The sequence below is a fragment of the Stegostoma tigrinum genome, chromosome 12, assembly GCF_030684315.1.
Source record: "Stegostoma tigrinum isolate sSteTig4 chromosome 12, sSteTig4.hap1, whole genome shotgun sequence".
Lineage (NCBI taxonomy): Eukaryota > Metazoa > Chordata > Chondrichthyes > Orectolobiformes > Stegostomatidae > Stegostoma > Stegostoma tigrinum.
The window spans coordinates 24,999,844-25,024,949 of record NC_081365.1 but is presented as its reverse complement, the minus strand read 5'-3'; the positions used below and the strand labels follow the sequence as shown (position 1 = coordinate 25,024,949).

General features: G+C 41.4%; 1 protein-coding gene across 6 annotated transcripts in view; it reads right to left on the bottom strand.

Annotated features, from left to right (window-relative positions):
• Positions 1–22,586: 22,586 nt before the first annotated feature.
• n6amt1 (N-6 adenine-specific DNA methyltransferase 1) overlaps positions 22,587–25,106 on the bottom strand; it is a 29,652-nt gene continuing 27,132 nt past the window's right edge. For 5 of the 6 annotated variants that reach the window (XM_048541356.2, XM_048541355.2, XM_048541359.2 and 2 more), the window contains exon 7: positions 22,587–25,040. In XM_048541356.2, coding sequence (XP_048397313.1) covers positions 24,934–25,040 — 107 coding nt within the window. In that variant the 3' untranslated portion in view covers positions 22,587–24,933. The remainder of the gene's footprint in view (positions 25,041–25,106) is intronic. The other variant, XM_048541361.2, reaches the window with a different exon arrangement.

The window sequence follows — 25,106 nt, the reverse complement described above, 5'->3', positions numbered from 1 at the left end:
GTAGGATATTGCTTATTAATAATTGTCACTACCAAAATGCAAAAAATGCACCAGCCCAACTGACAATCATTAAATTGGTCATCATAATAATTATAGCACACATGGGATTATTCAGTGAATGCTGTCCAATCATGGAGTCATATCTATTGTGGAACAATATGTTCTGAGTTTTTTGTGCATGGATTGGTTGGGTTTGATCAGAACCTTGCTTGCTGCAAGCAGCCAATCGGATATGACATTTGATACAATCTGCCAGTCTTTCAGCCATACAGCTTACACACATGGTATGACCATGGCATTGAAATTCAGCCAAAATATCCTCTCTAGGTCTAGTCTGTGCGACCCTTTTTGAATTTTGCACATCTCAATCAGAAGCCGTCTCATCCTTCTAAATTCTAGTGAATAGAGGCCCAGTTAAATGAACCTCTTCCCATAGGACAGCCCTGCCATCCTCAGTGTCAGCTTAGTGAACTTTGGCTGCTCTCCCTCTTGAGCAAATACGTTGTCTCTTAGATAGAGAGACTGAAAGTGTACACAATGCTTCAGGTGTTCTCTCACCAAGGCTCTGTATAACTGCAGTAAGACATCCCTATGGCTGAACTCTAAGCCATTTGCAATGAAGGGTAATATACCATTTGAATTTCTAATTGTTTGTATCGCCTACCTGTCTACTTTTATTGATATTTGTACAAGGACAGCTGGGTCTCTTTATACACTTTCCAATATGTCACCTTCAAATAATATTCTTCTTAACTGCTTTTCAAATCAAAGTGCATAAGCTCACATTTATCCATGTCATACTGCATTTGTCATATGTTTGATCACATACTCAACTTGTGTGAATCACATTAAAGCCTCCTTGTGTCCGCTTCACAACTCACAATCCCATCCAAGATGTATCATCAGTTAACATGGAAATATTACACACGGTTGCTTCAATCAAGGCATTAATCCAAACCCAGAATAGCTAAAACTGATCTCTGTAATACATTCAGAGATAATGGGAACTGCAGATGCTGGAGAATTCCAAGATAATAAAATGTGAGGCTGGATGAACACAGCAGACCAAGCAGTATCTCAGGAGCACAAAAGCTGACGTTTCGGGCCTAGACCCTTCATCAGAGAGGGGGATGGGGAGAGGGAACTGGAATAAATAGGGAGAGAGGGGGAGGCGGACCGAAGATGGAGAGTAAAGAAGATAGGTGGAGAGAGTATAGGTGAGGAGGTAGGGAGGGGATAGGTCAGTCCAGGGAAGACCGACAGGTCAAGGCGGTGGGATGAGGTTAGTAGGTAGATGGGGGTGCGGCTTGGGGTGGGAGGAAGGGATGGGTGAGAGGAAGAACAGGTTAGGGAGGCAGAGACAGGTTGGACTGGTTTTGGGATGCAGTGGGTGTGGGGAAAGAGCTGGGCTGGTTGTGTGGTGCAGTGGGGGGAGGGGACGAACTGGGCTGGTTTAGGGATGCAGTAGGGGAAGGGGAGATTTTGAAACTGGTGAAGTCCACATTGATACCATTAGGCTGCAGGGTTCCCAGGCGGAATATGAGTTGCTGTTCCTGCAACCTTCGGGTGGCATCATTGTGGCAGTGCAGGAGGCCCATGATGGACATGTCATCTAGAGAATGGGAGGGGGAGTGGAAATGGTTTGCGACTGGGAGGTGCAGTTGTTTGCTGCGAACTGAGCGGAGGTGTTCTGCAAAGCGGTCCCCAAGCCTCCGCTTGGTTTCCCCAATGTAGAGGAAGCCGCACCGGGTACAATGGATGCAGTATACCACATTGGCAGATGTGCAGGTGAACCTCTGCTTAATGTGGAATGTCATCTTGGGGCCTGGGATAGGGGTGAGGGAGGAGGTGTGGGGGCAAGTGTAGCATTTCCTGCGGTTGCAGGGGAAGGTGCCGGGTGTGGTGGGGTTGGAGGGCAGTGTGGAGCGAACAAGGGAGTCACGGAGAGAGTGGTCTCTCCGGAAAGCAGACAGGGGTGGGGATGGAAAAATGTCTTGGGTGGTGGGGTCGGATTGTAAATGGCGAAAGTGTCGGAGGATGATGCGTTGTATCCGGAGGTTGGTAGGGTGGTGTGTGAGAACGAGAGGGATCCTCTTGGGGCGGTTGTGGCGGGGGCGGGGTGTGAGGGATGTGTTGCGGGAAATGCGGGAGACGCGGTCAAGGGCATTCTCGATCACTGTGGGGGGAAAGTTGCGGTCCTTAAAGAACTTGGACATCTGGGATGTGCGGGAGTGGAATGTCTTATCGTGGGAGCAGATGCGGCGGAGGCGGAAGAATTGGGAATGGGGATGGAATTTTTGGAGGAGGGTGGGTGGGAGGAGGTGTATTCTAGGTAGCTGAGGGAGTCGGTGGGCTTGAAATGGACATCAGTTACAAGCTGGTTGCCTGAGATGGAGACTGAGAGGTCCAAGAAGGTGAGGGATGTGCTGGAGATGGCCCAGGTGAACTGAAGGTTGGGGTGGAAGGTGTTGGTGAAGTGGATGAACTGTTCGAGCTCCTCTGGGGAGCAAGAGGTGGCGCCGATACGGTCATCAATGTACCGGAGGAAGAGGTGGGGTTTGGGGTTTGGGTTTGACATTCCACATTAAGCAGAGGTTCACCTGCACATCTGCCAATGTGGTATACTGCATCCATTGTACCCGGTGCGGCTTCCTCTACATTGGGGAAACCAAGCGGAGGCTTGGAGACCGCTTTGCAGAACACCTCGGCTCAGTTCGCAACAAACAACTGCACCTCCCAGTCGCAAACCATTTCCACTCCCCCTCCCATTCTTTAGATGACATGTCCATCATGGGCCTCCTGCACTGCCACAATGATGCCACCCGAAGGTTGCAGGAACAGCAACTCATATTCCGCCTGGGAACGCTGCAGCCTAATGGTATCAATGTGGACTTCACCAGTTTCAAAATCTCCCCTTCCCCTACTGCATCCCTAAACCAGCCCAGTTCGTCCCCTCCCCCCACTGCACCACACAACCAGCCCAGCTCTTTCCCCACACCCACTGCATCCCAAAACCAGTCCAACCTGTCTCTGCCTCCCTAACCTGTTCTTCCTCTCACCCATCCCTTCCTCCCACCCCAAGCCGCACCCCCATCTACCTACTAACCTCATCCCACCGCCTTGACCTGTCGGTCTTCCCTGGACTGACCTATCCCCTCCCTACCTCCTCACCTATACTCTCTCCACCTATCTTCTTTACTCTCCATCTTCGGTCCGCCTCCCCCTCTCTCCCTATTTATTCCAGTTCCCTCTCCCCATCCCCCTCTCTGATGAAGGGTCTAGGCCCGAAACGTCAGCTTTTGTGCTCCTGAGATGCTGCTTGGCCTGCTGTGTTCATCCAGCCTCACACTCTGTAATACATTATTAGCTACCAACTCCCACCCAAGAAAGACCTTTTATTCCTTTTCTGTTTCCTGTCTGACCACCAATTCTCATTCCATGCCATTAAACACCATTCCATGCATTCTAATTTTGCCCACCAGCATCTTATGTGTGATCTTATCAAAAGCCTTCTGTAAATCCAAATACACCACATCCATGGGCTCTCAATAAGCTATTCTATTAGTTACGTCCTCAAAAAACTCCAGAAGAATAGTTAAGCATGATTTCTCTTTCATAAACTTACGCTGACTTCATCCAATCCCGCTAATTCTTTCAAAAGCATTTTTTTATACTTTAACAGAATGTGGGCATCATTGGCTAAGCCAACAATCATTACACCTCTCATTTCTCTTGTGAAGATAATGGTGAACCACCTTCTCGAAAAGCTGTAATTCATTTTATGCAGTTTGTTACGAAGAAAGTTCAGAATGTTGACCAGCAACAGTGCCAGAATGTTAATATTATCTGGATGGCATATGGTCTGAATGGAAAATTGCAGCTGTTGATGTTTCCATGTACTTACTGCTCCTGTCCTTCAAGATGCTGGAAGATGCTGATGAAGGAGTCCTGGCGCATATATGGCACACATATTGCAACTAAGCATCAATAGTTGAGGGAATGGAAGTTTTATTTATTGGAGTGATGCCAATTAAACAGGCTGTTTTATCTTGGGTGGTATCAAGCTTCTCAAGTAATGTTAGATCTGCATTCATCTAAGTGAAGAGACACTCCTGATTTCTGTTTGTAGATAGTGGACAGAGTTTTGGGAGCTGGAAATTGAGTTACTCAAGGCAGAATTCCTCGCCTGTGGCCTGCTTTTGTAGCTACGGTATTTATAAAGCTAGTGTATTTCAGTTTCTGGTCAAGTGTAAATTCCAGAAAACTGATAGCAGAAGATTCTGCAATGATAATGCTATTAATATCAAGGGGACATGTTTAGGCTTTATTTTATTGGAGATGTCATTGTCTGGCTCTTATGTGGCATAACTGTTATTTGATGTTTATCAGCCCAAACCTGAATGTTGTCTAAAACTTGTTCTGTATGGACACAGGTTGTTTCAGTATCTCAGCAGTTGGAAATTATACTAAACATTGTGCAATCATCAGTGAACCACTCCCCTTCCAACTTCGTAATGATGGGATGATCATTGATGAAGCAACTGAAGATGCTTGGGTGATTACTCTACCCTGATGAACTCTCGTAGTATTGTCCTGCGGCTGAATTGATTGGCTTCCAACAACCACAATTATCCTCCTTTGCGTTAGGTATGACTCCAACTAATGGAGAGATTTCATAGTTCCCATTAACTGTAGCTTTGTTAGGGCTCCTTGATGTGACATTTAGTCTTGTTACCTTCTTGTGTGATCTGCGTATGGGGTATCTGGATATAGGGTTTTGAACTAACACAGGTTGGTTGGGGATATTTCTTTGACTGTATCCTTCATAGAGGAAAGCGGGCTGTTACATGCATTCAGTCCTGCGAACCCAAATCAATGAAGTTGAAACTGGCTTTTTAAACCTTGTCCTTGTGCATTTCTAGAGGGTAAAACAGACAGGTCTTGAAGGGATAGCTTCCTATTGAGATAGGAGAGAACTCACCCACATTATCTCATCTCAATAAGTCTCTCCCTGATTGAAGTTTCCCTGACAATGTATGATATTCAATGGGTTTCATGCAGGACTTTGCCAGACAGTCACTGAATTTAAATCCTTAACAATAATTTTTGGTGCAGTCTGGCCTGGAATGTTCTGTGCTTTGAGAGAAGATATAATGTTTCATGTTTATCTAAACAAATTTTAATTTTGTTGACTTCAAGCCCTCAAATGAAAATTGTATTACTCATAAAATGCATTGCCTTTCTATTTCAATGAATCAGATTGAAGTTTGCAATCCACTGCAGAAAATCATCCTGTTAGCAACAAAGCATTAATGGTTTTAAACAACCTTCTTCCAAATGCAAAAAATGTGTTAAGGTGTGTTGGGTATAATCGAAAGCTGTTGAGTGGGTTTGCTTTGCTACTTCTCTGACATTTACATTATACTGGTTACATTATATTGTGTGAAAATGCATCATGCAGTGTGTGGAAAATATTCTTGCTGTTTGCAAACACTTCAAATCATTGTTTGCGATGTTGTTGGTTGATAGTCATAGGATGGCTTTAACCTGATACGATCAATGCAGTGATATAACTACTCTTGAAGCCGAGACACCCCAGCAAGCACGGGACTGTGAAAAATTGATCCGTTTTTGAGATGTGACATTTAAAGTGTAATCCAGCTTTTTGCACTAAGACGTGCAAGATCGCTACTTTAGTGATCCAAAACTCCATGGAGAACAAAAATCATACAGTGATTGACTCTAGATTAGTGATTAACATGGAGTCAAGGAGCCATACAGCATGGAACAGACCCATTGGACCAATCAGTCCATGCCACCCATGTTCCCAAATCAAACTACTCCCGCTTATTTGCATTTAGCCCACATCCCTCTAAACCTTTCCTATTTGCATTTTTATCCGAATGTATTTTAAATGTTGCAACTGTACCTGCATCTACCACTTCCTCCAGCAGTTTCATTCCACACACAAACCACTCTCTGTGTAAAAAAGTTGCCTCTCATATCCTTTTTAAATTTTTCTCCTCTCACCTTAAAAATAAGCCCCTTAGCTTTGAACTCCCCAATCTTAGGGAAAAGACCCTTGCTATTCACCTTATCTACGCCCATCATGATTTTATAGACCTTTATAAGGTCACCCTGCAATCTCCTATGCTCTCTTGAAAAATGTCCAAGCCTATCCAACCATTTTTTTAATAACTCATTCTATTGCCAGCGACATCCTGGTAAATCTTTTCTGAAACCCCTCCAATTTAACAATACCCTTAGTATAGCACAGTGACCAGAACTGTACACGGTACTCCAGAAAAGACATCACCAATATCTTGTATAACCTCAATGTGACATCCGAATTCCTATACCCAAAGGTCTGAGCAATGAAGGAAAGTATGCTAAACACTCTCTTAATCAGGATAACAAAGTGTGAAGCTGGGTGAACACAGCAGGCCAAGCAGCATCTCAGGAGCACAAAAGCTGATGTTTCGGGCCTAGACCTTTCATCAGAGAGGGGGATGGGGAGAGGGTTCTGAAATAAATAGGGAGAGAGAGGGAGGCGGACCGAAGATGGAGAGAAAAGAAGATAGGTGGAGAGGAGAGTATAGTGGGGAGGTAGGGAGGAGATAGGTCAGTCCAGGGACGACGGACAGGTCAAGGAGACGGGATGAGGTTAGTAGGTGCGGCTTGAGGTGGGAGGAGGGGATAGTTGAGTGGAAGAACAGGTTAGGGAGGTAGGGACAAGCTGGGCTGGTTTTGGGATGCAGTGGGGGAAGGGGAGATTTTGAAGTTTGTGAAGTCCACATTGGCCTGCTGTGTTCATCCAGCTTCACACTTTGTTATCTTGGATTCTCCAGCATCTGCAGTTCCCATTATCTCTGATCACTCTCTTAACCAGTTTGTCTATATGCGACTCAAATTTCAAAGAATATGTACGTGAAACACTGGGCCTGTCTGTTCTGCAACATTACCCTGAGCCCTACCACTAATTGTATAAGTCCTGGTCTAGTTAGTTTTAACAAAATGCAATACTTTGCATTTATCCAAATTAAACTCCATCTGTGACTCCTCAGCCTATTGACCTAATTGGTCAAGATCTCTTTGTTATTAGCCAATAATGGAAAGTGACATTGAAACTAAAAAAAAATGCATTACTACAGAAAAAAAATGTTTTCAATGTAAAGCACTAAGGCAGTAGTGAATGTTTATCTTAAATAATGGATTGTGTGGAGTTGCTGGTGAATGGGTCAATGCATTGTGATTGTTCGTTTCATTACATCCCTGAATGAATGAAATCAGGCCACATTGAAAGGAACACAAGTTGAAGTTGTTTCTGCTCAATCTCTACCAAAATGGGAATGACACTCATCTGTGATCAGCTTTAAGGCAGATGCAGGAACTTCCAACCAAAAATAGATGGGAACTTCATCATGATCTGTAACCTGTGTCGCACGTAGCATTTTTGAGATAGTGTGGACATATCTCAGGCAGACAACAAGGTTATTAGGCAGTACCTTTGACGTGAACACAATTAAAAGATACAGACAGCAAGTTTCACATGTGCATTGGATAGGTTTTTGGAACTGTTGTCCTTTATTGTACCCTCCTTTTATCTTTACCAACCAAGCTGGATATTTTTTTGCTCCTCAATTGGTTACAACAAAGATTTTTAACTCTTTTTAGCAAGCACACTTCAATTCAAACACAGTGCCACTCAAAATTAAGGAACCAATAACAAAGTTTTCTTGAGTGAGAGAAAGAGCTTAACATATACACAAACACAGGTACAAAGTTTAAAAAAGGGGAAGTGTCAAGAACAATAGGAAAAGAAGAGTAGCTGTGTTTGTGAACAATACCACCGCCAGATGCAGCAATCAGTGTGGATACACAGAAACTGGTTACTGGCTACTGATGTCTCAGTATGCTAAGTGCAGCTCCCTGTCATAAAGATTAGTCCTGCCCATCTATTCAAAGACCAGAAAAGAATTCCACTGTACCCCAGCAATGTCAGCTGCTGTGTCTAAGATGTCCGGATTTTCAGTAGTATTGAATATCTGTTCAATGACAATTTTTCCTTTTTGTTAATGGAAAACATTGAGTTGTGATTCTTACTTTGAAACTCCTTGCTTCAGTGGCAGATTTGGGAGTTCAAGTAGTAAGACCATAAATGAAGGTATAAGCGAATAAAGTTTGATTTTTTTTTAATGTGAAGAGATAATTAATTTAGCTGCAGTGTGATATCTTGTGTTCAGTTCTGGACACCTCATTACAGGAAAGATCTGGAAGCTTTAGTAGGACCCAGCAGAGATTTATCAGGATGTTGCCTGGACTAGAGGTCAGATCTTATGAGGGAAGGGTGAGGGAGCTAGGGCTTTTATCACTGGAGTGAAGAAGGATGAGAGGTGACTTGATAGAGATGTATAAATGATAAGGGGCATAGATAGAATGGATAGTCAGAGACTTTTTCTCAGAGTGGAAATGACTATTACAAGGGGGTATAATTTTAAGGGGATTGGAGGAAGGTATGGGTATATGTTGGGTAGGTTCTTTACACAGGGAATGGTGAGCGTATGGAATGCACTGCCGGCAGTGATAGTTTAGTCAGATACTTTACAGGCTCTTAAGCAACTCTTAGATAGGCACATACAGGACAGTTAAATGTAGGGTATGCAGGGTAGTCTGGTCTTGGTAGGATAATAGGTCAGCACAACATCGTGGGCCGAAGTGCCTGTACTATGCCGTACTATTCTATGTTCTATTAATTATCCATCTCACCTCTATGTTATCCATCATGTCCAGTTCCAGCCCCATTTTACCATGTACCATTTTCAGAACAGCCGGTCACTCAGCAGATATCCTTTGAAAGAAAAGCATTCCTTGTGTCTGTGCCATCTTTGAAAGGCACACTATACTGTGATGAACTCTGGCATTCTGAAGTGGTCCTGCTCTTTGACAGAAGGAACCTGAACATGCTGGAGGAAGGGAAGATAAAACTACAATTCTCCAACAGAAACCTGGAGGGCCTCGTGAAGGTAAAGGAAAGGAGACTTCTTTCTGGATGGCTAGTCAATCAGACCACAATGCCAGATCCTGGTAGCCTCATGCCAGTTTACCACCAATGAAGCTAACATCTCCACAGTCTAGAAGAAACAGCCTACAACACTATAAAAACATCAAGGACCCTCTCTGCTGTTCCAGGGTAAGTTCTGAGGTCTGGCTTAGCCTTTAGACCTAAATTACCCACACTTATGCCGTTTGTTGTATCACCCTAAAAGTGACCAGGTTTTAGTGATATCTGTAAAGCATATGGCAAAGGACATTGGGTGCATCTGTTACAGATTTAGTTCATTTGGTATGCTTTGCTGATTGCAGCAACAATGTTGGCTCACCTAAAACATATGATTGCATTTGACCTGCCAGAATAGCTTCATACTTGCATCCATCTTCATGTAATACAACAAGAGTACAGGTTTTGAAGGCTTTAATTGATGTAGAGGCAGTTACTGATTTGACAACCCTTTTTTAAGAGTTCTTATAGAGTCAGAATCATACAGTACAGAAACAGAGCCTTCAGTCCAACTCTTCCACCACGTCCAGAATCGTATGACCTGGTCCAATTGTGCAACATTTGACCCCCATCCCTCTGAACCCTTCCTATTCACATATCCATCCAGATGCCTTCTAAATGCTACAATCGTGCTCACCTCTACCACATTGTCTTTGAAAAAGACACACATGCCTTTGCTGCACCATCTTCTGACAAACAAGCCAATACAATAGTAGAGTTGCTCTCCATATAACATGAGTTGAAGTTTACCAATCCTAAAGTTAATTATTATTTTGACATGGTCTCCAAGTATCTTGTAGATCTTTTCTGGATCTTTTTGATCAACAATGAAAGACAAATCGCATTAATTCTGCAAAGCACCTCCTTGCTAATGGTAAATTAGATTTTCAGAGCTCTCATTTTGGGATCATTTATCATGTGATCTGTAAAATAAAACTGCACACTTTATTTGACCAGCCATAATTTATTAAAGGTCCATTTGCTGTCCAGTCCTACTATATCTCTTTTGATGATCGATGCTTTTTTGTAGCATTTTATTTAAGTTTTGAACTGATTTTGTCTTTCTCTATTTTTACTTCTTCCTCATTTGCTCTGTTTCCCTTTATATTTCACTGTTGTTGTTTCTTTCCTAGCCTTACTTCCTTTAAATACTTTGGATTAAGAACTATAAACTTATCAGTCAAAAATTACAGGATTGGAGTTGCAAGTTTCAGCATTCACACTAAAAAAGGAATGAAGGTATCACAGTAGCTTCCTTTCACTTCCATTCTAATTTGTAGAAGAGAAAATGGTGAATAACCTTTGAATACAGGTGAGGCTTATTATTTTAGAAGACAATAATGAAGTTTTTCGTTAGGCTGTCTTTTCTTTCAGGAAAGTTTTTTTCACTGTGCTGTGAGAACTGTGAAGACATACTGGTGTCCTGCTTTCATTTTAGCAATAGTCCTTTACAGTCAACTGACACATGGCTGAATAGTTCTTCAAAGAATGATATGTGCTTAAAGGTTACAGTTTGATTACATGTTGAGGTTTTCTCATTACCTGACATTGAAAACATACTGTACTGAACTGCACTGTGTCCTTATGAAGCCTGTCTTTCATCAATGCCTGAAGTTTATATATTTCTACATGTCCTGCCAGAAGAACCCCTGATACAACAGGCCAAGCAGCATCATAGGAGCAAGAAAGCTTGATGCGCTACTTGCAGTATGGGTTTATGGTATTTGTGTAGTACCAGTCTTTTGAACAACCATTCATTCCTCATCTGCAGGTCACCCAAGATGTCTCAACTTCTTGATTTGAACTGATTTTAATATAATAATACTCCAGAAATCCTTTCGTCTCATTTTCAGGTAAGTGGTCTTATTACCATTCTTAACTCTAGATCTGCTTTCTCAGCCTCAATTAGCATAGATGTGTTCAACAATTTTCTTTAATCATCCCCATTCTTAAATAATGTTTTAGCTATCCTAACATCTGTTTATTACATTGATCTCTGGTGATGGGCTTTGTTTGTCACTGTCCTGGTCACGATACACAATGGAATAATACCTTGAACTTGCTCCTGTAAATGTTCCACCTCTTTAACTTCACACATTTTCTGTGATGCTGGCAGAGTTACAATTTTCACCAAATTGTTACCTAGGAAAGTATAATTCCATCCATGGTTAACTTCTTAGCTATTCCTACTACTACTGTTACAGACAATAAGTTATAGCAATTTGAAAAGGTTAGCCAGGTGGACCTCATAAAATATGAATTCCCTGATTAAAAGCCTCAATCAGGGATCCTTGACTCTCAGATATAAACAGGAGTATCAGGGGTTCTGGGATAGTAGGAACTGCAGATGCTGGAGAATCTGAGATAACGAGGTGTAAAGTTGGATGAACACAACAGGCCAAGCAGCATCATAGGAGCAGGAAAGGCTGACATTTCGGGCCTAGGCCTGAAACATCAAGCTTTCTTGCTCCTATGATGCTGCTTGGCCTGTTGTATCAGGGGTTCTGTTCACTCGAGGAACTGGCTCTGAGCTAGCTGGGTCAGTGTCATGTACTATGCTAGTGTAAATAAATGGTGAATTAGTGACAGGATGCAGGCCTTTGTGGAGATCTTTCATCAGTCACACTCTAAATGCACTTTGTACAAAAGAACCAGAATACATATTCCACTTACTAACACTTTGGCTTTCATTACATTCTCTAGAAGGAAACAAGCAAGAGATTGAGTCACTCTTTCATCCCTTGATATATTATTGGTTTAGCTGCATAAGTGAAAGCAGACTGAATTGTTTTTCCTGCTGATTAAAAACCCCTGCATATCTCTCACCTTTTATTCACCACTCCTGCACTTGTAGCAGTGTTTACCTCTGATTCATAGTTATAACTGAGGCTGCAATTTGATCTATGGTATTTTCCATGAGACTGTCTTTTTCAGATTCTCTCACGAATGCCAATAATGGCGATGGTTTTTCCCCATGCAACATCCAGCATTCTGAATGAATGTGTGCCACTTTATTACAAAGGAAATAGCTACTCCTTCGACCTTTTCATCTACTGCAATTACCTTCCTTTTTGATCTGAGGAGACATTCTTGGGGCATTTCCTGCTGTTCTTTGTTCACTAGAACTCAATGGCTTACGGACCAAAGGCACAGAGTGTGTTTGGAGGAGAATGGTAGTGAAAGGGTACTGAAACAGTATTGACCAAAATAAAGGGCAGTCACTCATTAAATTAAGGGCTTGAAACTTGATAAGACCTGAATTTTAGGATTATTGAAAATAATGCAAGCAATATGCAAAACAGTCTGCTGATTTCGATTGTGGTTGTGCAACTCAGCATTAAGTGTACTGCTGAGTGGTTGCACACATAGCAGGGATCCACATTTGCAGAGGTAAACATCAATTATAATAGCTTGCAGTTCTTAAAGGCAGATGGCACCTCTTACAAAGGCAGGCTGATGCAGCCCATTTGTCTGGTTTGGAAACCCATCAGGAGTCTATGGGGGTGATCATTACAGCCATGATTGAAGTGGTAGCGAGCAGAATTTCCATGGTCGTTCAGGCTGAGGGTGTTTTCCAGTGTAATGCATCTTCCCTAATCCCATCAGCCTTATGGTGCTGATGGTTTATCTTGCTATCTCCCTACCTTCTGCTCCCTCACCCCAAACTTTCTCTGTGTGTATTTCTGCTTTAAAATATGAGAAGTACCTTTTATCCAGCCAGCGATGCCTAACGATGAAGGTTCAAAAGAAAAATAGAGCAATTAATAAGAAACAGGATCATTTGATGTGGCAGTCTCAGCCACCAGTTCAGATAGTTTTACTGCAAATATCATAGTAGATAAGGCAGAGGTGAGCCCTTTGTCTCAAGTAGGCTGCAGCTAAACCAATGACGGGGAATGCTAGCTCACCAGAAGTATGAAGTCACAGATCAGCCCTATTTCAAATAGTTAAATAAGCAGGACCAGAGTTCAGGAAAAGGTTGTGCTTATAAATGTTTTATCCATTGGCAAGTTATTCCAAAAGCTTGTTCTTAGTGTCGAGAGCCATTTTTAAAATAATCGTTCATGGAATATGCTAACCACTGGCTGGACCAGCACATCCCTAACTGCTCTGGAGAAGGTGGTTGTGAGCTTTATTTCCCATGATCCACTGCAGTCCTTGAGGTGCAGAAACAGCCATGTGCTGTTAGGTAGAGTTTTACAGGATTTTGACCCCATGACAGTGAAGGGAAAATGATATAGTTTGGGATGTGAGTGGCTTGGAGGGGTAATTGCCTGTGGTGCTGTTCTCAATTATTGGTTGCCTTTGTCCCTTGTGATGATAGTTGTTTGGTAGGTGCTGTCAGAGGAGCATGGTGAATTACTGCAGTGAAAGTTGCAGTTCATACACACTGCCACCGGTGCATAGTTGGTGAAAGGAGTGAAGGTTGAATGTGGTAGAATAGATGCCAAAGAAGCACGATGATGCAATTGGGTGGTGTCAATCTTCTTGAATACTGTTGGAATTGCACGCATCCAGTGATGACTTGTTTCATGTATATGTTAAGGAGACAGGAGATAAGTTAAATCACTTAGTATTCCACACCACTGATCTGCTTTTGCAACCATCTATTTATGTGACTGATGCAGTTGAATTTCTGGTCATGGTAACACCCAAGTTATTGATAGTGGGAGATTCAGTGGTGTTAATGGAAAATAATTCAACAGGAAGATACTTAAGGAAGCTTTCTTGTTGGAAACGGCCATTGTCTACCACTCGTGCGGCATGAATGTTAAATGCTATTCATCAGTTTAAGCATGAATGTTGTCCAAGTCTTACTACATTGACTGCTTCAGTATTTGAGGTGTCATAATACCTAACATTGAGCAGTCAACAACTATCTGCAGTTCTGAATTTATGATGGAGAGAAGGTTATTGATGAAGCAGCTGAAGTTGGTTGGGCCTACAATGTTATCCTGAAGAACTCCTGCAGTAACAGCCTGAAGTTGAGAAAACTGGCCTCTGACACCGCAACCATTTATCTTTGTGCAAAGTATTATCTCGAGCAATATTTAGGAGACTCTTCAGCTTCTGTTTTAGTTGCCACGATAAATGGTTGCATTCTATCCTCAATATTTACTTGGTGAGCACCAATTTTATCCCAGCATGCTCCGTTGTTTGTCTTCAGAATGCAATCTTATAACGGAAATAATATAAAAGAGATGAGCCTTGAAGTCTCCAATTGTGGGAGCTGTGACATTTTCTTTTACTGTTTGTTCCAAGGTGAGATTTTTCTTGTGAAGAAAGACTGCTGTTACACTGCCTTGGAGACTGAATCCAAATGCAATATTGGAGTTCTTCCTTTCCCGTGTGGGAGTAATGGTCAACTATTTGACAGCACAAATGGACTTGTCCATATTACAATCACTAATGGCTGATGTTTCGGCTTCCATTGCAACATGGATTGCCAGTACCCAATGTCCAAGTGCTGCAGTTAAAGCAGGCTGAAGGTATGAGATATCTGTTTGCTGTCATACAAACTGACTTCTGTGCCAGGCAAGACAAGGCGATTGTGACTGTAAATGTCAGTGCTCGTGCAGCAATCTGGCACTTTGTGTTCCAGCAGACTATTGTGACTGCTGAAGCTTCACCAGAAGGTTATGGTACTCGGTCCATGGTACACAAACCACCTGTCCTCTCACAGGATGGCCGCTCTCATGCACCCCATCCTTGCCCTTCCACCACTATTCCAGTCAGCTAGGAAGCCAAAAATGTCATTGTTCACGTTAAGCTGGTGCAGTCCAAAAACAGGTGTATAATGCTCAGAGGGTAAGGTCATCTGCAGCTTCTCCCATTGAAAGGCTACAACCATTAGGGCAGCACTGTATAAGAAATTAGGAGAGGTAAAGCCAACCGCCCAAAAAAATGTACTTATTGAATGCACAAGGATCAATAATTGGTTATTTTAAGCAATACATAAAACTTTGCAATGTTTTGTTACTTGTGGCCAAAAGGCTGCTCTGGTCTTTAACACAGCCATGACAAATTTGAAAGTGTTGAGAAACAGGGATCTGGGATTTGTTCAGGGAAACTTAAATATGTTTTGATGCTCAGCATAGAAGCATCGCACTTACAGCACAGAAAGAGGTCATCCAGGTCACGATCTATGCATCTCTAGAAGATGGCAAAGTAGGTTCATCCACTCCATTCACACTTCTTTCTTTTCTTTTTTTCTCCTTTTTTTTAAGTTTTAGTTGTTTTCTGTTAACTTACCTCTTGGAGAAAGACAGCGGCAGTGGCAGCTTCAGGCTCAGAATACAGCAACGTCCAGAGCAAGGCAGAGGCTAGAGGCCTGACCCAGTACTCTCAGCAAGTTCCCGATGCCCAGCACCCAGAATGAAGGAGAGACCAAGGTCCAAAGCAAAGACAGCACCTGAATCACTGCTTTGGTGGTCTGCGATCCAACATGGCGATGGAGGTTCCCCTAACATCTGCAGTAGAGATGAGAGCACGAGAGATCAAACTAGTGTGCGAAAAGTGTGCAAAAATATATGGAGAGCAATCCTTTGTAGGAAGGACAGCCCCAGTATGGCTGAGCACTTAAAAAAGACTGCAACTATTGAACTTTTGGCTTTTTTAAAAACTTAATACAAAGAGCTGTAATGTTTAACTTTTTAAACTTAGTATTGTGTAGAAAAAAAAGACAAAGAATGACTGTAGTGTTTAACTTTGTTCCTGTTCTTCCTTTCTAATTTGTTCCTAAGTTTTGTACCAAGGTATTTGTACCTAAGAGAGCAGTGTGTTGTGGCAACATCGAACATTTTTCACTGCACTCCTGTACTTGAGGACAAGTGACAATAAACTTTAAATCTAAAGTCTCTTAATATTGATTCCAGTAACAATCGAGCCTATAATCATTTCACCTATCTTCCGCTTTGTTTTTTTTTTAAATAATGGTTTGCAGACCTCCAAATCTCTGATACCTAGTGTGGATTTAGCAAAGATTGAAAAAATGATTCTCAAAGCATACATTACTTTTTTTTCCCCCCTTTAAAACTCCCTTTACAGGTCTAGGGCGCAATTCATCCAGCCCTGGTGATTCATCCACCTTCAAGGGAGTCTGCCCCTACATACTTCCCTTTTCATTATGTTATTTGATCTCATACTCCACACTACATCTCTTTAATTTCACGAAGATTGATTCAAAATTGTGAATTCAAAATTCAGAGTTGTGTCCAAATCTTTTGCATCCATGCACATGTTACCGTATACATCACTGACAGACCCAACCCTTTTCTTAGTCATCTGGCTCTTAATGTACCAATAGAACATTGCCAGATTTTCCATAATTTTACTGGCCAATATTTTTTCAGGTCCTGTTTTTGCTTTCCTAGTTTCCTCGAAGCTTCCTGAAATATTGCTTTTTTGAGATAATCATAGCTATTTTTCTGTTTTATCACCCCCTGTATGCTTCTGGATAGCTAAGAGTCTCTAGACTTGGCATATTATAGTTATATATTATGGTAAAAATGTGTTGCAACTTGATCTAAGATGAAGCAGGGCTGATGAAGCAGTATTAAGGCATAGCTACACACAAAACAAGTCAAATAGTAAACAAACAAACCTTTATTCCTATTGGGGGCGTAAAGTTCAAATTAAAAGAGGAAAATGCAAAAATAATTCTCACGCCAATACAACACAAGGGTTTCCAGATCTCTCGCCAAAGCTCTTTTGTTTTTGTGGTTTAAGATATGCACAAAAAGAAAGCATGCAAAATAAGGCAGCAATTTTGCATTAAAAGGACTGACAATTCCTGATGTAGCAACATACAGTGAATCTCTCACGGGGCCTGATAACTGCCACTGAGAGAGTTTCCATATCTTTTGTTTAAAACAATGAAATGCAGAATCACCCCACAATAGACAACCGTCTGCACCTACACTGTTTGAAGCTTTCTGTAGTTGTTAGCATTTTGCAAAACTGAAAGTTGAGTAGAGGCAGTTTATTTTCCACTATGATTTCAGTAGCAGTTAATTCCTGTAAAACATACTTTACTATTACCGTATATCTAAAATGATTTCAACCCACAATGGAAATGATAGAAATAGTCACCAAATAATGCTTTCCTTGTAGACAATTTATTAGATTTAATCTAATTTTCAACAAAATAGATGTCTAAAATACACCTCCAAATATACTGAATCTGCCTAGACAGGTCTACGCAATTAAGGGTAAAAGTGGATGTGTCAAAGTGCTTGTTTCAATATCACACCATTACCATTAGTTGCAAGTTTCAGGTCAATGAGTTTCCAACAGAAATTACGCCTATTCTACCCTTAACCGATCAGAATAAATTAAAATTGTTAGCCATCAGGCTGGTGTTAATTTTAAGGGTGAGAGCTTAGCCTCTGCTTTTTCTTCCACTCCCCTCTCCCCAGCTATTCATCCTTATAATCTGCAACACACTGTCCTCACCCTAACCAGCTCTGAAAGTTGAAGTAGTTTCAGCAACTGAGGTGGCATTTACCTATCCTTTTCGGTGACAGTGAAACTGCTCTGTAACCAGTAGCAATAATCCAGCACTTTCACTCTTGTTAAGAGCATAAAATCTCTCCCCATTAGTATTGAATCAACTTTTTGACCTGTAATTGTAGCAGGAGAATCACAGATAATAGGATGGGTATGAGACTTGCACTGACCTGCAAGTGAACAGATTAACCAACAGAAAAAGGGAAACTATGCTGAAAAACAAAGTAGTAAAGAAACAAAGAGGATCAGACGAATCAAGTCATACATCAACTATGAAATAGATAAACAAACTATCATGTTGGGATGCAGGAAAGGTGAGGGGAACCTTGGTCAAAAGATAGGTTTCAATAAAGCCTTCATCACATTTGAGGATAGTATTGATGAGAATGAAGCAAGCCACCCACCTTGACATCATGTATTCAGGCAAGGAAATGAAGTAATGCCAGATGTGATTTTAAAGATGAGTAGGTTTGCAGTAAAGCGAGAATATCTGTGGCAAATGCTGATAAGGAGAAAAAGTTTCTCTTCCCAGCCAAATGACAATGCGCAATATATGTGCGAGACATATATATAAAACATAGTACATAAAAAAGGATTCTTTGGGAAGGATGATTTCCACAAAAAATTAGCCATTGTGCAATTGGAATTAGTGAGGACCAGTTTCATGGCTATAATCACCTATTTAGCATATTTTTACTGACGATTTGCTGCACACTTGACAGGGCTAACACACTTCTTATATTTACCCAGAACTATATGATGTACACCCACAGTGGCCTAATTGACGTGCAATTTAATGGAATGTCCTTGTTTATATTTTTATTCATTGCTTTAACATTTCATAAATCAAAATATGGCAGATGTTGGAAATTTAAATAAAAAGTGAAAATGCTGGAAATACTCCATATGCCAGCCAACGTGTGGGTGTCAGAAAGTTGATCTTTCAGGTCAATAACCTTTCATCAGAAAGTGATTCTACATGGAGCATTAATACAGTTTTTTCAATATTCCTAAAATATACCACTTTTCATTTCTCCGTAAGAAGCTGCAGAACAGCTGACAACTCTTAAGATTAGGTTTGAACAGAACTCTTACTGAAAAACTACTTTAAATGCTTGCACAGGAATCTTCACTTTGCATCTAAATTTATCAGCACTCTTAGCTCTGCAGACTGGATTGCAGAAATATGCATCAAAACTCCAGAATCTGCAAGAAAACCCCTGTAATTGCAGAACTATAGGTGATGAACAGAAATTAGTAACATCATTTGAGACACACCACTCAGACATCCAATATCCAACCAGGTGGCACAGTAGATCAGTGGTTAGCACTGCAACCTCACAGCGCCAGGGACCTGGGTTCGATTCCAGCCTTGGGCAACTGTCAATGTGGAGTTTGCACATTCACCCTGCGTCTGCGTGGGTTTTCTCCGGGTGCTCCGGTTTCCTCCCACAGTCCAAAGATGTGCAGGCTAGGTGGATCGGCCATGCTAAATTGCCTGTAGTGTTCAGGGGTGTGTGGGTTATAGGGGATGGGTCTAGGTGGGATGCTCCAAGGGGCAGTGTGGACTTGTTGGGCCAAAGGGCCTGTTTCCACACTGTAGGGAATCTAACCTAATAGAAAGTAAATCCATAATTATACCTTCGAAGCATTAACAATATAAATAATCCTGCAAAGCAATGTCAGTTGGATCATTTGCCAACTGAGCGTGCAACATGAGATTAAAATCAAAATTTCCTTCAAAGTATTATCATACTCATCCTGCAAAGTAATAAACAAGCTAACATCTTGCACTCAAGAAAAAAATCAGAATTGAATAGAATGCATTCAGACAATATGCAAAGACTGACTGTCCAAAAATAAAATCAGTCAATCGCTTACTTCCTATTTAAAGCAGCCCGCAAGCAGGATGAAGCTTTGCAGACAGATGCTGAATCCCACTGAACACATCTGGGAAAACTACTTCAGCCAGAAGAATCTTTATTTAAAACAAAGGTAAATGTTAACTCTTTGGTAGTTTATTCTACAAAATCTAAATCCACTTGTAACTCCCAACGCTACAAATGACTAAATCCAAATCAGCTGCTGTGTTTGTACAACAGAGATTAAACTTCAAACAAACTTCATTGGTTTTGGGATATCCCAAAATTATGAAAGATGCTTCTTTGAGGCATGCTAGGGATAGCTAAAGGGATCAAAGGATTTGGAGGGAGAACAGGAACGGGGTATTTAGTTTAACGATCAGCCTGGTGCGGCGGGGTGGGGGGAAACCGAATGGACTACCCTGCTCCTAAACTCAAACCTTTCTTTCTAAGAGTCCCTTAGATTTCTACTCAACAGAGGCACTCAGTAAGGGAAAACTCGTACGATTTGTTCGAGCAACACCTGAGAAAGAAAATGCACACATTTGCAAGATAATGAAAATATAATTCAAATTGCACTATGATTATGAATTCTCTGAGACTTTTGCAGGGTAGCTACATTAGGATCTTATGAACTCGCATTTCCTAAACGTACAGTTTTACCTGAAGGGTTCAAAAGGAGCCTTATCAAAGAAAAGCTGAAATTACATTGGTCTCCTTTACTGGTCTACAGAAAAAAAATACAGCAATATTTTAATGTAGATTCTTTAGACAGTTCAATAACATACCAAGGCCACAATTTTCTCATAATCCGTGGCTGAGTCACAGCTGTAACTCGCAGGCTGGTAGCATCCGCTCAATCATTGTAAGCAGGAGAAACTCAAAAATATTAATTTCATATTAAAGCAGGTTTAGTAGACTTAGTGCTCCACTGAAGGATCAGATCTGGACCACAAGATGCTTTCTTTGCAGAAACACACTCCTGATCTTTATGTCTTTGGCAAAGGAGAAATAATTTAAGGTCTTGATATTTTGCACTTTGTTATAACGACTTGACCTTATTCAATGGTTGCATTTCAGTCCCCTTCAGTTCAAGGTAAAGTGGAAAGAGGGTGTGACTGCCTATCAACGTGACCAGGTCGTCATTGAAATGGATATCTGGCTCAAAATGACTCAAAGGAAGGAGCAGAGCTGGTTGAACACAGCAGACCAAGCAGCATCAGAGGTGCAGGAAAGCTGGCGTTTCGGGCCTAAACTCTTCTTCAGAGAACTCTCTGAAGAAGGGTCCAGACCCGAAACATCAGCTTTCCTGCTTCTCTGATGCTGCTTGGTCTGCTGTGTTCAACCAGCTCTGCTCCTTGTTATCTCAGATTCTCCAGCAATCTGCAGTTCCTACTCTCTCCAAAGTAAGGAGTAAACAAGTTTCAGCACCCGACACAAAATAGGCAGCAGACAGTCATGCTACACACCAGGTCACTGATCTTCAAATTCAGATTTTCACGGAGTTGCTGAGATTCCAAGGATCTTTAAAAATAATTCCAGATTCAAAAAAATCTCTCTGCCATTTCTGACAGATCTCATTTGCTTACGAAAGCAACATTCTGGTATGAGGAGAGGCGGCAAGACGTTGCTCACACAAAGATTGTCTGTACTCAGCAAAGTCATTTGAACTGAGTTCTAACGTATCTTTTTTTTGCTGCAGCAAGCGTACAGAAGATCTGCAGTCCCATAAAATCAAAGTTATTTATATCCACAGCCGTTGTAAAAATGAAAAAAAAATTATAAGGCTACAGTTGCAGATGAGAGAAAAATGTGTTAATGAATACAATAAATGATTGTTGACATTTCTCACAAGATATTATTGATGTTTGGCTTTTCACAACATAGCAGGGGATTCCAAGTTTACAGTCTGAGTGACTGCTCAAGGAACGTATGGTTATGAAAACACATTGTTCCGATAAAGGAATCAAATATTTGAGTAAATTTACATTTTACCAATAGGCGTTCATGAATGCAAGAATTCTTTTCAGTAAGGAAATTACATAAGTCAAAGAGCTATACAGTTATAACGGGGAACTTCAAGTATCCAAAAATAAAGTGAGTCAGCTGTAAAGACATTTGATACAGTGCTACTCAAGACTTTTGAGCAAAGTTATAGTTCACAGAATAAGAGACCGGGGAAACACAACGAAACTGGCTGAATGAAAAGAAACAAAATACTTATTAAATAAGAGATAGTAAGAACTGCAGATGCTGGAGTCAGAGATAATGATGTGGAGCTGGAGAAACACAGTAGGCCAGGCAGCAGACGAGTAGGAAAGTTGATGTTTTGGGTCGAGACCCCTCTTTGAAAGTGGGGAGGGGGAAGGGAGCTCAAAAATAAAGAGAGAGGGGGGTGGGATGGGGCTGAGGAAGGTAGGTGGGAAGGTGATAGGTCAGTGCAGGTAGGGAGTGGTGGGGATTGATCGGTGAGGCGGGAGGGGCTGATAAGTGGGAGAGAAGACCCACCTCGCTGACCAATTCCCACCACTCCCTGCCTGCACTCACCTGTCACCATCCCACCTACCTTCCCCAGTCCCATCCCTCCTCTATTTATTTCTGAGCTCCCTTCCCCCTTCCCATTTCTGAAGAAGGAACTCGACACAAAACGTCAACTTTCCTGCTCCTCTGATGCTGCCTGGCCTGCTGTGTTCCTCCAACTCCTCCTGCTGCATCTCTATTCATTAAATAAGATTGTTCAGGAATGAGTAAAGTCTGTTGTGGAATTCCCCAGGGACCTTAGCCCTCCTAATGGATTAATGATCTGGACCTTGGTATGCACCACAGTTTCACAACTTGGGAATGATACAAAACTTGGAAGCATTATGACCTGACAGGACGATAATTTAAACTTCAAAATGTCATAAGCAAGTTGGTGGAATGAGTGGACAAGTGGCAGATATTCAATGGAGAGAAAGTAACATGATTTAGGTAATGATGCTCATTTAACAAACTGGTGCAGGAATTATGAGCTAAACAGCCTCCTTCTGTGATTCATTTTGGTTGGAACAACATGGAGAAACAATAGAGATAAAGGGTGCACCTCCAGGTTGTAGGAGGAGGAGAACCAGGGTGTATCAGTACATAATTATAAGTGACAGGATCAGTTTAGAGATCAGTTATTAATACATACCATTTTCTAGGCTTTATTAATTAAACAGCATAACAGAAAAGAGGTTGAATTTCTATCAAGCATATTAATTTGCTTTCAGCTCAAGCAAAGATCTGAAGGCTTTCGAGAGATTGTAGAAAAGTCACAAGAATGCTTCTGAGGATGAGGCACTTCAGTTACTTCAACTGAAGAAGTTTGGAATGTTCTCCTTCAAAAGACAGAAGGTAGAGATGAGATGTGACATTCAAAATCATGACAGATCTGAACAGAGCAGATAAGGAGAAACTGCTCCCACATTTTAAAAGTTTGAGAAATAAGATGCACAATTTAATAAATTAATTATCAAAAGAAGTGAAAGCAAAAGGAGCAAAACATTTGCAAGGAACAAGTGATTAAGGTCTGAAGGCACAACCTGAAAGGGTGGTGGAAGCACATTCATCTGAAGCACCTGAAAAGGAATCAGATTGTTATCAAAAAAAAGTAGCGTTATTACAAGAAAGTGCAAGAGGTACATTGTTTATGCAGACAGCCAGTCAATATAAGCACAAGCAGGGCCTAACAGTCTCTTTCTGCACGATTACAGTTGTGCGATTCAGTAAAGACTGTAAACAGATACTTAGAGGTTTAATTGGTTCCATCTGAACATGGTTTGAGGTCTGCTGCTCAAGGTGCAGTGTGTGAATTGGGATGGAGTATAAGTGCCAAGGATAACAGGCAAGTTGGCATTTGTTAGTATGAGGACTACAGGGAACAATGCTGGTGGGTGGTGAGGGGCAGTTTAGGGTAAAGCTGCTATGGGACCATACCGATGACCTGTGGTGGAGATGGGGAAAATGTGTTATGTTAATTCTGAAAATGTTACATTCTATTTATTGAATTAACTTAATTTAAACCATTTTTGCTAGAAATTGTTACAAATTCATTCATCATAGTACCTTAGAAATGCACAGAAAAGCTGACATATCATATACATATTGTATTAGGACACAATTTAACACTATCCTTTGGTAGATTCAGTAAATGAGATCTAAAGCATTTAATCAGGTAGGAAGGTGGTGAGTGAGAACATCCACCTTAGTTACCTGTCGTGGAAAAGCTCAGTGATGGCTTTCCTGTGCCGTTGCCAACTGAAGGCATTAAGACCTCCTAATCAGGGGCTACTGATATGCATACAGTAGTGAACAGCAGATTCATCGTATCAGTAGCTTGAAAAGGATTCTGGGAGATGCCATATTCAAAAGGTACTCAGTGACTGATCAAGTATTGGTTACAAAGGATCAGCTACACTACAGCTCATTTCCTTTCCAGATGCCCTTGTAAATCTGTTTCACTATCGACCTCCCACCCGTGGCCTGAGCTCCCCAAGCAATCCTAAGCCTCAGGTGTGTGCATTACATGCAGCAGTTGCCCACTTCACTCGTGATACTAGCAGCAAAAAGCTGTTCTGTTGGCTGGCAACTGTGTGGGGAGCATCCCTGGCAAGGCCCCGCTTCTGCCCAATTAAGTGCCCAACTGGTACATAATGTGGCTGATCTTCTTGAAAAGAGAGTGACCTACTCTCAGAACATTAAAATATTTTGACTGGGTTGGGTGAGGGAACTAGCGAGACAAGGTTGTTGGCACTGTGGATAGGAATGCTGGCTCAATCTCAAAGCTAGGCCACATGCACCTCTATGCATAAAAAATTATGACAATCTGCCTCTTCAACCCCTTGATACTGCGTTTTTTATCCCCCCCCGATGCTCCAGTCTCTTCCAAAAGCACATCTCTTCTCCTCTGTCATTAGAATGTTACTCTGTAGCTTATTCTTGAAAGCTCTCCAACTGTAAAGGAACCATTTGTGTAGATCGTGAACTGTTGGGCTTGTTTTGGTTTTGCAACAGATTTCAGATTAACCCCCTAATATTCTGTCAAACATGACATGGTGAAGTATATATTTTGATTGCATATTTTTGTTTTTCTTCACAGTTAGCATTCTGAGAAGGAACTATTTGGCATGGCCTCCCGTAATAATAATGGATCCAGTGAAAAAGTCATTTCACTAGTTATTTTGACTTATTCAATGCTTAGGTTTTACTTAGGCAAAATTCACAACTTTCAAAACCAGGATCAAAAATTGTTCTCAGTTTCAAGTCTCCATTACAGTGCCGTCCAGTTTTCATTTATAAATCATCTATCCAGTTTTCCATAAAACTTGTTCCAGGTCTTCGGCAGTACCGATTAGATTGCATCAATCGGAAACTGGAAATCAAAGCTCCGGTTGTAAAGGAAGCAGCAAGCAAAGCTGCTTCTCCTCTCCAGAATCATAGTTTTTAAAGGAGCTCTTCAACATGAAGGCATTTCAAATGCTACAATCAATTCTTCCAAAATTTGAGAACTGAAAGATGTTCTCTGCCAGCTTGCCTCGAGATAAGCACCGTCCCTTTCAAACTAGAATGCTTCAGTGACTGTATTATCTCCTCTGTAAAATAATACAAAAACTGTTTATAGCATAAAGGGGAAGCATTACTACTGCAAAGTGAATAAC